The sequence below is a fragment of the Vanacampus margaritifer genome, chromosome 17 (genome assembly GCF_051991255.1).
Source record: "Vanacampus margaritifer isolate UIUO_Vmar chromosome 17, RoL_Vmar_1.0, whole genome shotgun sequence".
NCBI classification, from domain to species: Eukaryota; Metazoa; Chordata; class Actinopteri; order Syngnathiformes; family Syngnathidae; genus Vanacampus; species Vanacampus margaritifer.
The window spans coordinates 15,635,869-15,651,716 of NC_135448.1; the positions used below are offsets into that span (position 1 = coordinate 15,635,869).

Below are 15,848 nucleotides of genomic sequence, written 5' to 3' on the forward strand. Positions count from 1 at the left end.
GTTGTCAACCTAATTTCGTCCCACCAGGCAAGCGTATGAATGGCTCCAGCTTGGAGCATTCACATCTTTTCTCGTTGAAACTGCAGAAGCATGCCGCTATGTGGCCCGATTTCTGATCCCATATGCCGCTCAGACGCGATGTCTGGAAAAATGCGTTCGTTCACTGATGTTGAGCAAAAAAACAATTCAAAATAAGATAATTGAATCTTTGTCTTTTATTTTTCTCTGTGTACACGGATGCATATCACACAGAGTAAAGGAGATGATTACGTAATCATGTACCTTTACTTCTACTTTACAAATCTGTGTTCTCTCCATTTGGATCTCAAACAAACCTTTCTTTGCTTTTTTTTATTGACACAGTAAAATCTGATATTGCCTCAGCAAGATTGCATGTTTCTATTATTATTTTTATTGTCAAACTGGAACGATAACTCAGCAAACTTTGAATAAGAATACATTTAAAGTGGTCATTCAATTCCATGTGCTATCCTTGGAAGGATAGTCTAAGCCTTTGAGGCAGGGTTGCCTTGTGGGCTACCAAAACTCAAATAATGTATTTTGGAAAACTCCTATGTTTAATAGGATGGTAAACGATGGTGAGACATTTGGGGGAATTCACAGAGCTCCAGAAAACGATCTACTCTATGTTTGGTAATACACCCCCTAACTGTAGTTGACATATTTTATTTACTGAGCTAAAGCTTACTCAAAAATTTAACATAAATAACCATAACCGAAAGCACCCTCCATTTGTTGCCCAGACACACATTCAGGGACTGGCAAGATAAATGCCAAGGTGATATTTGCCTATTGAACAATTTAGCAGATGCAATTGATGTGGCTATTATGTTAAGAGGTCTCCATGGTCACATGGATGCAACTGGGTCCTCTACGGATCGCTTCAATAAAACCCAGCAATAAACAACATGGAAGCGGAGGTCTCTGCCATCCATCGAAGGGAGGTATGATGCATTTATACATTATAATGGAGTGAATTATTCTTAATAACCCAGCAACTGTATGGCCATAATCATCTATTGCTGGAACCCACGCCAGAATTGCAACAATGCCTTATTTAGCATGAGGTGAATCAAATTCTAATAAACCTGGTCCGAGCAAACCCCAGGGGTTCGGTGAGTCAGTCTCAGGGGTTAGGCTGACCATCATTGGCTGCAGGTGATCACGTGTCATTGCTTGGCCTATCTGCGCTGCAGGGAGTTCGGTACGCTCAGTAGTCGACTTGTGACTGTTGTGATGGTTCGTCGTGTGATTTATTTATTATTGTTATCCCTTCATACTATGTCAAGTGAAAAACAAAAGTGGTCGGACCAATATGTGCTCCAATTCATATTGGAGATAGACTGATACGTTTTTTTCAGGGCCGATACCGATAACCGATATTTGGAGCCGATATTCATCTTCGACAACAGACATCCTTTCCCAAGGCTATCGTTACGTCTTAAAAAGTTAAATGGAAACTTAAACAAGTAAATACCATAGCTCTCTATACTTTTCTACAGTAAATATTTCTTTCCCCCAAAATTTTAAAATACCCGAAATCTTAAACTTTCATATTTCTTTGTTTTAATGTCTAACAAAAGCAAATTGTTCAGAAGATTCCCAAGGTTTAAATACACAGTGCCCTGAGATAAAAATGTTTTTGAATTTACATTTTATCGGCCGTCAAATAAAAAAAAAAATAAAATAAAAAAGCCAATACCGGTATTTTTCAAAATGCCCAATACGGAGCGTATGGTGTTCCACAGGTTTCAGTTCTGGGGCCTCTGCTGTTTCCATTGTATCTGCTGCCCCTGGGTTCCATCATAAGAAAACAGCTCTTCAATCATGAAGAGTTCGGTGAATGAGCACAGGAAACCGGTTGGGTTCGGTACCTCCAACAAGGTCATACATGTCAACCCATAAGGTTTGTCCGTATTTCTTACGGATTTTTAAGTGTTGCAAAAGCATACGGGCGTATTTGGAAATGAATACGGATTTAACTGTTTTCATGAAAATAATAATATTAGTATATATTGCTTACCCTTTTTAAATTTATTTAGTATTTACTGTCGGCTACGTGCTACACGTGTGCATAAGCTCGATTTAAACAACAACCGGTCACAAAATCTCGTCTATCGCACGAGACTTCTAACAGTTTCCTGACATGCGCGGTTAAGAAATTTGTGTTAGCGCGAAAATTGCGACTCGTTCGCAGTGGTTGAGAAAATGGGAGACAGGCCGGCCAAAAAAACAAGATACACCGGACATTTTCGTTCGGAATGGACGGATTTATTTAAGGTAATTGGTCCGTCAAAACTCGGAGAAGAGTATGCATCATGTTCGCTTTGTTCACGGGACATTAAGGTTGCGGCATCTGGCATTTACGATGTCAAAGAACATTTGAAATCAAAGTTGCACGAGAGAAATGTGAAGCAACAAAAAAGTCAACCGTCCCTGTGATATTTAGAAATCTGTTTTTTCTTTGTGCAATAAAATGTCATTTGGAACAAGATACTGTCAATGTCTTCATATAAGAAAGAAAGTAAGGTAAGATTAATGTTATTGCATGAAACAGCTTTAGTATTGATAAAACTGACATAAGGATTTTTATGGGAAAATAAGGATTTTATGGGTTTGTAATACAGGTGGGACCAAATTAGGGTTGACATGTATGCAAGGTTAAGAACCACTGAAATAGTGTGAGGGAGCGAGAGAGTTAAAGAGAGGGCACCGGCCTGCAGCAAAGATGCTCAAAAGATTAGGGTTGCACGGACACGATGACGTCATCGAGGGATCTCCCCTCCTGACAAACTTTGAAGAAAAGAACCAGAGCCTCGCAGGGGAAGATTTTCAGACACAGAGGGGGAAAAAAAAAGAGAGGCAGAGACTTGGGAATTAGCAGCGGTAAGAGAGGGGAGGGGAAAAGTTGGACACCCACTCTCGCTGTTACTTTTCCTCCTCTTCCTTTTCTCTGCGCAAGACGCCTCAAGACAAAAAGTCAGCAAAAAGAAGCCAAACACTGGATTACTTTGGACTTATGCAAATACTCACGGATTCATGTAATTACAAGTTGGTGGATTTAATCAAAACTTCAAGGTATGTATTTAATACCCTGTTAACTGCATGACACTTGAACGGAGCAACAATGGAGTTGTTGGAAAATTGCTTTCTAGCAACAAGTCATTCAACTGCAGTAACTTTTCAATTGGTAGTCATGGCTGACTCATAAGGTGCAAAAAATAGTATTAAATGAAGTCTTTTTGACCGTGTGTTTTGTAGAACTGCTGGGTGAAGTCATGTGGGTGGATGCTTTTCTCCTCTCTCCTGAAAGCCAAATTTGATGTAGCCAAGATGCATGCGGCCGTTGCTGACTAAGGCTTGCAACCAGGCCATGCAAGCGTGGAAAAAGAGACATTCGCACCGTGGCGTAGTAGTACTAGTCTGTGTGACTCATTCCAATGAACAAAGAGTATTATCAGAGATATCAAAGTCACATCTGCTTTCTGAATTTTTCTGTCCCCTCTCTCCCTTTAGTTTTCAGCATTTTCAGTTTCTCCTGTTAGATTATCCCTAAATATGAATAAAAATAATAATCCTATATGATTTAGTTTCATCAGGGATTGTTGACCCAACTTGACACATTTGTACAAGTAGTACATTAAAAAATCATGTGACTCGCTGTTAGCCATGTGCAGTGGTAAGCTGTGGGCAAATGGGGAAACCGCTTCGGTAGCTTCTGCCGATTGACTTTTTGTTTATTCGGGTCAGTAGTGAACTGAACATATCATCAGAAATCAGTGTAGAAACAATTGGTGAGGCTAACCTAACCATGCATATTATGGGGTGCGGGCCAACCAGCTTATGTCATGAGAGTTTTTTTTTTTTTAATTTTATGTTTTATCTTTGGTAACTTGAGACGGTCTGGAGTAGACTCCCGCTGCTATTAACTGTCCTGCCTTTTTTCTCCCCCTTCCTCTGCAACTGTGCTGGCCTGTTTCTCATTACGGAATATTCAAGCTCTTGGACACTGCCCAGAATGTAAGACTCGTGAAAACTTGCCTCAGCATAGCACACTTTGGGATTTTTGCCTCAGCTAGTTTGTAAGTTTCGATTGCTCCAAGTCATTGCTTATGGAGAGGATCTATCATAGCTTGGAGGCATCTTTGCGTTAGTTGATTCCACCTCCAATGCAGTGCAAATGGAAGTGTGCAACATGTGGTGAGTCAGGTCCAGGTCTGTTAAACTTTAAGCCTGGCATTTTTTTTTTTTTTTTTTTTTGGGAGACCCTCAAATGAGTACTTAAAAGGATGTCTTCTCAAGAAACAGCCCATAAAGTCAAATTCTTCTGTGAGACTATGCATAGAAGTGCAATCCATCTAAAGTAGAGAAACAGCTGCAAAACATGTGAACCTGTTCAACTATTACCTATTGTTGAACCCTTGGATACGTGTCCAAACTGCTGGCTACTAGTTCCTTGAGTTTTACTAATGTATGCTTTTTTTTTTTCTGCAGGCTGTTGAAAATGATGAATTCGGTGTCTAAAATTATTAGAGAACTGAAAGTGGGCTGTTGGTCTTGGGTCTAAAAAATTATGCCAATAGTAGATATTGGGTTTAATATTGGTCATTGATCTTCTTTTGACTTTGCCTCAAAATAGACATTTTTTTTACTCTCTTTGTAGTGACCTAAACATTTGGTTGCTTTCATAATGTGCTTAGGGACAGTTTGGCAGCAAAGTCCAGTGGCCCAAACTTTATCTTCCCTGGCCAGCTTTGTTGCCCTGAAACTGTGACAGTCAAGAAAAATAGATGTAATTTGTAACACATAACAGGAAGCTTACAAAAAATTGGGGGGGGGGGGTGGATTATGGCCAGAAAATTATTGCAATGAGCTGTTTCGTATGCATCAGTCTCAATTCTCTGGAACATGATGCATTATGTATTTTGTAAACTGGCTTATTATTATGATTATGTGGTATCTGGTCGTCTATATGGCTGCCGGTTTAGAGTGCTCAAACAACTATCCGAGGCTTTGATTAACCTTGCGCCCATCCAGCCACAGGCAGGAATGTAGTTTCATGTTTCCCTCGTTGCTATTTTACAATAAAATTGTTTTGCACAAGGATGGTTGCGCCTTAGGATCAATGCGGAAATAAAGCGCAGTGACCAAGCATTTCATTAGGCTTTAAAAAAAATGTAAAGCTGCCTTTTATAACTTATAAAGCAATCAAATAAACCTAAGTTAACTCTTAGACTGCCAGACGTTTTCAGAAAAGGGATGCCGTGGGTGCCAGCCGATTTTAAGCATTTTGACTGATCTTTCAAGGTCCATAGAAAATTATGTGTTTGGACTATGGAAACACACATACTACCAAAAAAAGATTGGACTCTCATCTTTCATCAGAAAAAAAAAGTTTGTTTCTACCTTATTCCGTTTTTCAGTAATCCACAATAGAAAATGGTTAGTTTCACTCACCTCTGTTTTGAAACAAACGTCTTTTAACGTCTTTGGCACTCCTCCATAGGATTTTACTAAACGTTATTTAACGTTTTTGGCAGTCAAAGAGCTAACAGCAGTCAAATCTGAACACATAATTGACATCACCATCAACTTGTCAATATTGAACATATTGTTGAGTGTAGCAATATTCAGAGGTGAGGAAGTACATTTGTGCTTTGCTCAAGCATGTCAAATCGAGTTGCAATTTGACCCAACTTTTGAGTCAAGAAATTGGGACATTTTGTATTAAAACAACATAGAAAGTTGGGTCAGATTGACCCATAAAGTGGATCGGTCCATTTTTGAACCATAATTGTTTTTTTATTTTATTTAATTTTTTAATTTTTTTTGAGAGCTCAGTATTGTTCATTCGGTAATTTTACCGATTGGACATGTCATCATCATTGCTCTCATTTTTTATTTTTTTTAATTTTTTTGTATGTGGGTAAGTATGTGCGAGTGTGTGTGTATTCATTAGTTCACCTAAAACCTATAAAAAAAAATCCCATACCGTTCACCTAAACCGAACACTTCCAGCCAGAGTCGTGAGGCCGTCAGGAGACCCGAGGAAGGACCAAAGAAAAATTGGGTTACTTTTGACCAAACAGTTTTTAGAGTATAGCATTTCAAGATAACAGTGTCCGTAATGTCGTGTCTATCACTTGATTGTCTTCTCACATAATAAACAAAATTTAATCAGAATGCATTTATCTTTGGAGCGTCCTCCATGACACTTGCCTAACAGCTTTCGTCTCATAGCGTACATAAAAATAAGTTTTCTTTCAAAACACACACTATATTTAAAAAATATATGTACACAATGATGAATTAAGTCATTGAGTTCAAGTCAAAGTCAAGTTGAGTCTCATAAATGCTAAATCAAAGTCAACTTGAGTCTTTCAGAAGTTTTGGCCAAGTATGTCGCAATCATAAAACCAGCAACGATTCGAATGACTCGAGTCCCCCCCGTCCGTCTCTGCTAATATTGAATTTGAAGTTTGGCATTCGTTCCTCTTCGTGTTTACCTTTATAGCAGCAAACAGGCTGATTGGTTCCACATAAAACGTTATTGTATTGCTTCTAATCTAGAATCAAGCTTACTATGCAAAAGCATTTATATGATCGTCAGACATTTAAGGTGGAGGTCATCGCTCCCGGGAAACAGGAGAGGTGTGTCGACGGGAGGCAGTTTGCTCTCTCGCCTGCCTGGAGGGCTCAGCTGGAGCGCTATGAGCCTCTCACACATGCTGAGGGCAAATGTTGGTCAGTCGCTGATGTGTTAATGTGAGTCAGCATGGATGGATGGCGTGTTTATGGGAGTGTGCTGTCATGTTTATCTGAAGGAAAAGGTACGGGGACTGTGGGTGCTGAATATCAATGGTTTTGTAGAAATAGCAAGAGCGGATCTGGGCTGTTGTTGGGTCACAAGAAAGCATCTGGCGCAACAATTTCATGCCTCATCCAGATGTGTTCTTTTTGTGTGCGTGCGTGATTTGACAATAAGTGCACATTATTGTGCTTATTTTATAATACGCTGGGGGGGAAAATGATAGCAGAATTTTATTTTTAATTTTACCGTTTTTTTCTGTAATTTGAAAATATTTAATTAAAAAAACACCAAAAAAAAACTCCATTAGAAATACATATTTTGATTTTTAAAATATGTTCACAAATGTATCGTCATTTCACAAATATTTGTCTGTTATTTATTGAAATAAAATATATAATTCAACTTTAAAAGCCTAGCATATTTACTGAGAAAATAACTGTAAAAATGTGAAAATAACTCAAATTTATGTAATATCCTAGGTCAAGGTTCACCAATTCCGGTCCTCAAGGTCCGAAGTCCTGCAGATTTTAGATGTTGCCGTCCTCTAGCACACTTGATTCGTATTATCAGCTCATCAGCATTTCTGATTGCGATCATGATCCTTATATCAGGTGTGTTGGTAACAGTAAACTGTGACTATTTTAAACCCAATATCTAGTTTTTCAACAGTCATTGGCCACGTTTTGAAAGATTAATCACATTATTTTTTTGTCATATACCTGCACATATTACATACAATCTTGCTAAACTTTAAATATGGAGAGAGAAAAAAAAGTTTTTTTTTTAATGATTTTCTTTCTTTTTCTTTTCTTTCTGTTGCGTACACGCAATTTTGTCCACTAACATGTTGTGGCGCTACAGATGCACGCTTATGTCGTGCGTTTTTACGTCGCTCAAGCGCACTGAAAAGCCAACCAGATGGATGAGATAATGATGATGATCAGACTTGTTAGACTTTACGCTCCTTAATGAGCGGCAGTGCGGCTAATTCATATGCCGCTAACAAAGCCTGCATCATAGTACATCATTAACACATTGACTCTGACTGGCTCATAAATAAACATCGACATCTATTCGAGACTGACAGACTGGAGCGTAATTTTGCAGCTGTACGCATGCAGGAGGGTGCGCAGGCGGAATACCGGGGAGAAGTTTTGACGGTTTTGTGTCCCTTCGTCCATCAGGTGGTGGCTGAGGTGAGGCGAGCTGTGTGAGACCATGTGGCTTCTTTGCTCCTGCCTGACTCTGCTGGCCATCAGCCTCAGATCATGTGAAACGCTTTCGTCAGAACAAGGTGAGCCTCCTATTATTATTTTATGCACTTTAAAGAATGATGTGGTCATGTGTTTATAATTCTCTAGCCACAAAAAAAAAGAAGAAAAAAAAAAGAGAGCAATGACGATGACATGTCAAATCGGTAAAATTACCGAATGAACAATACTGAGCTCTCCAGAAAATAAATAAATAAATAATTCTCTAGCCACTAACACCTCAGTGGTGTTAGAGTGGTTGTCTCACATCCATGAGGTTGTGGGTTCGATCCTCAACCGTGGTGACCATGTTGAATGGTCCTTGAGCAAGACACTGAACCCCAAATTGCTTCCAGTAGACCTTGCATGGCAGCAGCCGACCACTGCTGTGTGAATGGGGGAATGTGAGGCTTCAATCTTAAAGCGCTTTTGGGCACCGTATGGCGAAGATAAAAGCGCTATATAAAAGTCTATTTACAATTACCTCTGCCTTGGATACCCATTTATTTGGTGCGAAAGGTCAAGCTAGCTGTAGCAATGCTATGGTAACATGCCGCCAATGTGCTGAGAAGGCAAATTTCAAAATAAAATCTTCCCAAATACAGTCATACACGGACACCGGTGCCTTGGTAGGCTTTTATTTTGATGTTGCTTGTGGCAGTGCGTGGTAGGATGGAGGCCAGGGCTGGACTGGCACACACAAAAAAAATCGGCCTGGGCACTCCTGCCTAACATGTAGTTCTGCCACTGATATTTACTGATGATGTTTCAGTTTGTGATCTTTATTCAAACTGGATTTCCGCACTCTAAATTGTGGGCCAATCTCTTGGGGTAAAGTGTAGGAAAATAATAATTTAAAAAGCACTGCATCGACCCCAAAAGAGGCCGGCCCACCGGGCATCTGCCCTCCATGGCAGATGGCCAGTCCGGCCCTGATGGAGACCGACATGACTCCTCTTCCTGACTGGAAAATGAAAGCCTATTTCAATTTAAATTGTCATCACAAACTATTGCCAACAAGATCAACACAACATTGTCCTGAAATCAGATACAAGCACCCCAAGGTGTTGAAGTGCCTTGCTGATACCCCAAGCAAGATTTTTCCATGATTTCTCTTGTAAGCAACACATGAACAAACACAAGCTATAAAATATTCTAACTGTCCCAACTGATTGCTTCTCTGCTAACTTCATTAAAAGACAAAGTCACAACATTTGAACAAAAGTATCGCTTGAAGTACTGGTTGATCTTTATGATCCCGGAGGAGATGCGGCTCAGTGCTTCCTGTTATATAGAGCGTAATTATGGCTTACTTTGTTTCAGCTGCTGGCTCTTAGTGGCAGGGTGGTCAGTCTGTGGCTAAAATATGCGGTCGCCACTCTCTGCAGGAACCCTCATTCCTTCCCGCAGTGTGCTGATTGACTGGCTTTATTTTTTTTTTATACAATGAATAGTGAATGAATAATATATGACGTTGAGAGGAATCAGTTGAGGTGGCTCGGGCATCTGGTTCGGATGCCTCCTGGACGCCTCCCTGGGGAGGTGTTCCGGGCATGTCCTACCGGCGGGAGGCCCCGGGGACGACCCAGGACACGCTGGAGAGACTATGTCTCTCCAGCGTGTCCTGGGAACACCCTGGGGTCCCGTCGGAGGAGTGGCTGAAGTGGCTGGGGAGAGGGAAGTCTGGGCTTCCCTGCTAAAGCTGCTGCCCCCGCGACCCGACCCCGGATAAGCGTAATTGATGACGGAACGGAACATATGCCATTCACAAATGTATGGATGGGTAGTGATTTTTTATTTTTGTTATTTGTTCCTTTAGAATGCCTATTGCATTCATCAAAATGAGAATTTAAATGAAACGAGCGCTCCAATTATTTTTATGACAACAATATTGAAAAGCTTCAATCTGACACATTTTATATCTCGGTTTGTGTGATATTTAAAAAAAGGTGTAAGACTGGCCTTCTGGGACGACCCAGGACACGCTGGAGAGACTATGTCAGCGAAGTGGCTGGGGAGAGGGAAGTCTGGGCTTCCCTGCTAAAGCTGCTGCCCCCGCGACCCGACCCCGGATAAGCGGAAGAAGACGGACGGACAATGAATAGTGTCTACGATACAATTTTGCTGAAAATCATACATACAATCAATTCTCAGCAGGAACGCCAATCAATCTGGTGACTGGTGGTTGTGTTATTACTTTAGCTAATGCTAAATGCTATCTTGGTTGACGGTTCAACAGCAGTTAACAATGCAGTCAGCATTATCCAACCATTTTTTTTTGATCGGTCCCAGAACTTGCTGTCCCACATTGTAACACTGGTAAAGTCCCGCTCGGCTCAAGTTCGGTCCTACTACATTTCCCATGATTCTTTGTCACGGAAGCAGGAAGAAGTCCTAGTTCCGGGATGGCGCAAATGTGAATGTGAGAATAAGTCTCCAATCTAACACAGTCCTGGGCCGTTAACAATCACTTTATATTCCTCAATGTATTTATTTTGTTTCTAAACAGTCGCACTTCCTCCCTCCTCAAACTCTTGGGGACAGACTGGTGATATCGCTCGGGTGCAATGTCGGTCCCTCGTCGCTTTGAGGAGCCCCTCTTGGGAACCCCTCATCATTGGCTAGTCAGACGAGACTGCGCCAGCTTGCAGTTCCCTCGAGTCTTTTGCCGCAGCGGTTTGTGAGAAAGTCATGTCTCAAGTGCCTACAGCAAGCTACACAAAAACATCGTCCCAAACTGTTCCCTCTGACTCATCCAAATCTCAATTTATTGGTAATTTGCTGACATTACATCTGGGGAGCAGGTTTAATTAAAACCGGTGTTGAGGAATCGTGCTGCAGAAACGCGGCATATCAACCTAAGAGACTTTTCCTCTCGGGCAAATCAAATTGCTTTGCTAAGGTGATTCTTTTTGACTCTCTGCAGTCCGAAGTTATGATTTATGTTGGAATTATCCTTTTTGTCAGTACCTAAACTGGAATGCATTGTGTTTTTTTCTGCTGCTGCTGTGTGTGCCAAACATTGCCTTATCAACACAGATATAAAACTAAAGTCTTAGTCATGATCTTCACAAAACGTTGCATTTACTCCCCTGAGGCGCTTTTACTGTCATTTTCTTCAATAGCTGCTCCATACTGTGACTTTTCTGAGTTGTGAAAAGTGAAAGGCTGCTTATTTGGATTCAGGATATTTGAAGAATGTTTAATTTCCGTGCATGAGGGGGTGACGGTTTGCCTTGGCGGGATTTCTCAGATCATTATCAGCCTTGTTATCAGTTTTTTAAGCATTTGGCTGAATCTGAGCTCTGGACACTTTTCAGTATTCATTCTTGTACTTCAACCAGAATATACTTCACCAATAAACAATAGTGATAAAGTTATCCACTGGCACTCATACATACCCAAGTTGGACGTGAGAACAATACTTTGAATGACCTTCTCCATAATTTTCTCTACCTATCATTTCGATGCAAGGTAATCATGGTTTTAGTTGTCCAAAGATTAGGATGGCTTTAATTCAAAGGACATTACGCCAAATCTAATCCGGCATTTTATTCTATTCTTGAAAAAGTGACCACTAACGAGTACTTTGAAGTCTGTGGTAAAATATGTGTTTTGACCATTTGAGTATTATTGAGCTCACCAGTAATGGATTTTTCTGCCAAATGCTTCCCTTTCACACATTTCTCCTCCGTTCTGATTGAATTGCGTTTTGAGGCTTCGTGACACCAAAAGTTCAGACGGAGAGGTACTGATCTGATGCTCAGTGAACTTCACAAAAATAGCAAATATTGTATGACTATAATCATCTTCTGTTTGTCAAGTACTGTAGTCGTCTATCTCAAGCATACACATAATCAATTTTGAAATATGTCAATGAAATATGCTGTCCCAAAAACGACTGTAGAGTAGGACAAATAAGACTTTCTTCCGCATTATTAAGATAAAAGGTTTCCACAGCCGTATACTCGACTTTTCTGCCAGTAAATAGTCCAACTTGAGAATATGTAGTCTTCTGTTTGTTGCTGTTATTACATCACAAACAAAAATAGGGGTTCCCCAAATTTTTCCCATTGGTGCCATAACCCGGATAACTTTTGTCAAACTACAGAGTCAGTTTGTTTCTAACAAAACAATTTTCCCCATTCCCAACCCGCGTAGCATCTCTGTATATATTCAAATGCAGACTAGATGTCCCACATATCAAATAACACGTTTAAAGAGCTCTCAAGGCTAATCTTTTGCATATCCGAATAACAATTGCATACTAAAAATTAGGCCAAGGGTGCAAAACGGGGACGTTCACCCCCTCCAAAAGGGCTGTTTTATGTCTTTCCATTCCTCTGTAAGGCAATTTTGTCTCTGGAAAACGACCAGGAATGTTCACTCGTTCTCATTTGCCTAGAAGCACAAGTGTGAGAAACTCCCCATGATATATTCACGTCTAAGTTCCTCCTCCATTTTCTCTCTCTTTTTAGTTTAATATAGACTATGTTGTATTGAATCAAGGATAAATCAACGCATCAAACACCTCTTTCCCATCCTTCCATGCGTTGGATGACTTTAATGGCCCGGGGTACTGGAAGGCTTTTTTGCTGATCAGCAGCACAGTCCAATTATCTGTGAATGCCACACTGTAAAGCACATTCAATAACTCAGTATCCCTTGCTTATTAAAAACCACACCGAGCGAGCGCACTTCTGACCTCCTCTCCCTAATGAACACCTACTTACCAAGTGTATTATCTGAGAGAAGCTCACAGAACAAAGTGGGTTTCAGTGGCCCCTGAGAAGAGAAGGGAAGAGAAGACAAGGCCAGTCTTACACCTTTTTTTAAATATCACACAAACCGAGATATAAAATGTGTCAGATTGAAGCTTTTGGTCGCGGGGGCAGCAGCTTTAGCAGGGAAGCCCAGACTTCCCTCTCCCCAGCCACTTCAGCCAGCTCCTCCGACGGGACCCCAAGGCGTTCCCAGGACACGCTGGAGTCTCTCCAGCGTGTCCTGGGTCGTCCCAGAAGGCCAGTCTTACACCTTTTTTTAAATATCACACAAACCGAGATATAAAATGTGTCAGATTGAAGTTTTTCAATATTGTTGTCATAAAAATAATTGGAGCGCTCGTTTCATTTAAATTCTCATTTTGATGAATGTAATAGGCATTCTAAAGGAACAAATAACAAAAATAAAAAAATCACTACCCATCCATACATTTGTGAATGGCATATGTTCCGTTCCGTCATCAATTACGCTTATCCGGGGTCGGGTCGCGGGGGCAGCAGCTTTAGCAGGGAAGCCCAGACTTCCCTCTCCCCAGCCACTTCACCCAGCTCCTCCGACGGGATCCCAAGGCGTTCCCAGGCCAGCCGAGAAACGTAGTCTCTCCAGCGTGTACTGGGTCGTCCCCGGGGCCTCCCGCCGGTAGGACATGCCCGGAACACCTCCCCAGGGAGGCGTCCAGGAGGCATCGGAACCAGATGCCCGAGCCACCTCAACTGGTTCCTCTCAACGTGGAGGAGTCCCTCCCGGATGACCGAGCTTCTCACCCTATCTCTAAGGGAGAGCTAGCATATGTTCCATGTTCAGTTAAAATCGGAAATAACATTTGTGTCACGCCCTTAAAAAAACTCAAATGTATTCAGCAGATGTTGTGTTGCATGATTGCGAGTGTTTCATTACCCGCTTTGGCAGGACTCGGCTACTACTCTTTAGAGAGAAACAAGCCAAGTCTGTCCCATCCATTCAAGGCTGCTTGCTGATACTAGTAGGAGAAGAGCGCCCTTCCTAATTTCCGCTAATAAGCTCGTCAACAGGCAACTGCTTTCCTTTGTTTGCAGCTTGAAAAGAAATGAGCTTTAAATTATGCCACATGTACTTCCATATAGTAGATATGAACCAATTCTCAATATGGTCTAAAGACAAGTTGAAGACAGTAACCCCCCCCCCAAAAAAAAATCTGATTTTGCTCAATTTAAATACAACTGTCAGGATCATAAGCGTTGAGAAAATACAACTTTTTTTTTTTTTTTCCTTTTCCAGGAGAGCTCAGTATTGTTCATTCGATTTGACATTATCATGCTCTCCTTTTTTTAAAAAAAAAACAAATAAATTAAAAAAATATATTTATTATTATTATTTTTTTAAATATATATACATATACACACACATATATATATATATATATATATATATATATATATATATATATATATATATTATTATTTTTTGTATGTGGGTGAGTATGTGTATGTGCGTGTGTGTGTGTGCGTGCGTGCGTGTGTGTATTCATCAGTTCACCTAAAGCCCATTAAAAAAAAATCCCATACTAATAATATAATATAATAATAAATTGCCAAATGCAGAAACATCAATGTAAGTTATCACGATGTAGTGGTTCTCGCTAACAGACAGAATTAAGTAGCCAGAATTAGGTTAAAAAATTCTATATACGTAGACCATGAGAAAATACAACTTATTTTGTAAACTCCTTGTCTAAACTTGGAACTCAATTACAGAATTCATGTTTGGTATGCAATGCCAGAGGACTTTAACATCCCACAATGAATTGTAGAAACTCACATGTACATTAACTATGCGATGATATTCACTGAAGGTATCCATTTTGTATGATTTGTGTCCTCATTAAAATATGGGAGGAAGCCAGAATAGGTTTCAATGCTAACTCTTCAGCGCACAATTGTTGCACTAGATGGAATACATGTGTTGTTTAATGTTTGGAACACTGAAGGTGTACAAGCAAAAACGGGATACGGCGTGTAAGACTTTTTAAAGATTGGGCTCAATAAAGCGGAATAGCTCAATTCCAGAAAACAAAAGTAAACAACAAACGTTCTGAGCAAGCTGGCGGTAAAAACATACTCAGGAAGCACAATAATCAAAAGCATGGAGTCTTGGCAGCCAAAATTACAACAAAAGGATGGTTCAGGACATGCCAGAAGGCAAAACGGTCTGACAAAGGAGAGGCCAGACGCAGACTCTTAAAGATTAGGACACAGGTGGAGACAATCACCATGACGAGGAGACACAAGGGCAGGAAGTAAAGCTAATGAAAGGAGAGTCAACAATTACTACAGAATAAAAGTGAACATGACAGCAAATTAACGACAACTTAACATGAACGGCAACAACATTATTAACTGCAAGATTTTACATTTCTCATAAATTATTTTTGGTTAATCACATCACAATTCAAGGGTACACTCTAAAAACAGTTGGGTCAAAAATAACCCAACTTTGAGTCAAAAAATGGGTCTGCTAGTGTAAAACAACTCACAAATATTCTAAATATTGGTCAGATACTTTACTTGGGTGGAAAAAAAAATGGGTCAATTTATATAAAACAACCCAGAAAGTTGGGTCAAATTGACCCATAAAGTGGATCTGTCCATTTTTGATCCATAATTGGATTACTTTTGACCCAACTGTTTTTAGAGTGTAGCTTTACTTTATTTAAAAAAAAAAAAAAAAAAAAAACAATAAAGGTGGGGTCTCATCTCCCAAAAGATAAGTTTTGTTTTTTGTTTTTATAATTTTGTTGCCAAAATGTTTTCCTTTCAGTGAAAACGAATACTGTAACCGCTCTAAATATTGAATATCGGCCTCCTTGATTACTCATAATCGGTATTTTATCAGCCCTGGAAAAAAAACACATCAGTCTATTTCTACTGATCTCCACCTCGCAATCTCTTCAGCTGTTAATCAGCTTTGTGTGGTTCCGCTTGCCTTGCTCGCCTCTAGTCATGATT

General features: G+C 40.2%; 1 protein-coding gene across 2 annotated transcripts in view; it reads left to right on the forward strand.

Annotated features, from left to right (window-relative positions):
- The first annotated feature begins 2,955 nt into the window (after positions 1 to 2,955).
- The window catches only part of col16a1 (collagen, type XVI, alpha 1), a 53,111-nt gene continuing 40,218 nt past the window's right edge, over positions 2,956 to 15,848 (forward strand). For both annotated transcript variants that reach the window (XM_077549514.1, XM_077549515.1), the window contains exons 1-2: positions 2,956 to 3,099; positions 8,017 to 8,126. In XM_077549514.1, the coding sequence (XP_077405640.1) occupies positions 8,051 to 8,126 (76 nt within the window). In that variant the 5' untranslated portion in view covers positions 2,956 to 3,099; positions 8,017 to 8,050. The remainder of the gene's footprint in view (positions 3,100 to 8,016; positions 8,127 to 15,848) is intronic.